Source organism: Trypanosoma equiperdum (assembly GCF_001457755.1).
Source record: "Trypanosoma equiperdum strain OVI genome assembly, contig: ctg_1168, whole genome shotgun sequence".
NCBI lineage: Eukaryota > Euglenozoa > Kinetoplastea > Trypanosomatida > Trypanosomatidae > Trypanosoma > Trypanosoma equiperdum.
The window spans coordinates 1-1939 of NW_027123136.1; the positions used below are offsets into that span (position 1 = coordinate 1).

Here is a 1939-nt window from a genome sequence, read left to right on the forward strand (position 1 = left end):
AAATTTTCATAATAGCACTTATTTTCCGTACCATATAACCTTACTAAGTTAGGACGATGCGTCATTTTTAATACTTAATTTCCTAAATTTTTCACATTTTCAAAAAACTTTTAATAAAAAAAATTTAGCAACATTAGAATTTTTTCAAAATGGCAAATTTGCATAAAATTGAAAAAATTGTCAAAACATTTTGAAAACTTAATTATAGAAAACTGCAAGCAAAAGAGAAAATAGATCACAAAAGAATTTATAACTGCTCCCTCTTTGACTTTGCACTCATTTTTCTCTTTGTCCCGAACGCATTTGTTTTTGTCACATTTACCTTCTTCAGTGGCTTTGCGCTCAGCTGCGGTTGTTTTGTTGTCTCCTTCTTTCTTTTCTTCTTTTTTGTCTGCTGCATCTGACTTGCTTGGATCGTTTTCTTTTTTGTTATTTTCAGTTGTTTGTGATGCCTTCGAGTTAGCTTCGTCTATCTGCCGTGCCAGGGCTTCAGTGAGCTGTTCAAGGGGTGTGTTGGCGTTAATGTCCAGTGTACTCCGGGCGTTTGTCTTTGTTATTGCTGGTTTAAGGGTTTCTATGACGTTCCACAGTTTTTCTTTGTATTGGCTGTCGGTGTCGCCGTACTCTGCTGTTACTGCTGTGTCTAGTTGGCTTGTTGGTGTCGTCGATTCTTTTTCGTTGTCGGGTTCGTTAAGCAATGTTCGTATTGCTTGGCGCCTGAAGAAAGTTGTTGCTGTCACGGTGCTTTTTGACGTCATCTGTTTGTCGCACGATCTGTCACTGGCGGCTGCTTGTAGTGCTGCTATTGCCGCTGTTGCTGCGGTCGTTGCGGCTTTGCCTATTTCTATCGGCTGCGTCAGCACGACGTCTGTTTGGCCGCCTTGTGTGTTCCACTGCGTGTTCGGTTTTGATTTTTCTTGTGATGTTGACGTTGTCCTTTTTATTTGTATATATCCGCTGCTGCTGGTTATCGCGGCTGTGTGGCAGTTGTTTCCGGGCGTTGACGCGCACGTTACGGTGTATGTTTCGTACTCCTTGGGGTAGTCGAACGTATTTTTAGCCGCGTCGGCTTCGCCGTCGAAACTGCCTTCCTTGTCCGGGTTTGGTGTTGGGCACTGTTGGTCGTTGCTGGTGACTGTCAGAGGCGTCGTTGCTAGCGATGTCTCATCAAATCGGCCGGCGTTGCCGGTTCCTGTTATTTTTAGGGTTGCCGTGCGCTGCTGCCGCTCTATCATGTTTGCTAGGGCTTGTTCTGCTTTGGCTACGGCCGGCAAATGTTCCGCGATCGCCTCTGCTTGGTTTATCACTGCGTTTGCGCAAGCTGCTACTATTGCTCCCGCTGCTGCGAGTGCCGGGGTCGATCTCCGGGCGGCCGTTGCATCGCCGCTCGTTGCTGCTACCGCCAGTTTGGCCATGTCAAGTTGTAGGTTCTTCAGTTTTTTCGTGTTGGTCTCTAGTGTTTTTGCGTAGTAGCGCGTCGCTGCGGCTAGCCGCCGTTTGCACGCGCACGACGTTGTGCATTTTTCATATTCGTCCGCGCCTCCCTGCGCTGTTGTTGCGAAAGCCAGGAGAAAAGCTATTTTCGCCAGCTTCCTCGCCACGGCCGTCATTCCTTGTCAGGCTTATTAGTGTCTGGAAATTCGTTTGCTTCGGCACTCTATTTGTGTGCACCTGTGTTGTTTAAAATCGTTGTTCCTGCTTTCCTTCACTTGTGCTTTGGCAGCTTTTCGGAATTCGAAGTAAAAACTCGTTTGTTGGTCGCTGATTGTCCGTTCGTAAAATGGGTTTCGTTTACGGTGGTTAGTTTGCTATCTTTGCCTTTGGGCCGATCCAGCTTTTTTTAGAAACAGGCTAGTCTTTGTATTTGCTCTGTTTATGCCCTTTACCATAAAAATTAAATATATTTATATATTATTTACAGTACTCCAACTCACCACTG

General features: G+C 45.5%; 1 protein-coding gene across 1 annotated transcript; it reads right to left on the minus strand.

Annotated features, from left to right (window-relative positions):
• Window positions 1-110: 110 nt before the first annotated feature.
• Window positions 111-1610, minus strand: TEOVI_000843300 (uncharacterized protein; the record flags this gene model as incomplete). The annotated part of the gene is made up of 1 exon (XM_067220498.1): window positions 111-1610. One exon carries the CDS (start codon window positions 1608-1610, stop codon window positions 111-113), a length of 1500 nt encoding a protein of 499 aa, XP_067076599.1.
• Between the last annotated feature and the right edge of the window lie 329 nt (window positions 1611-1939).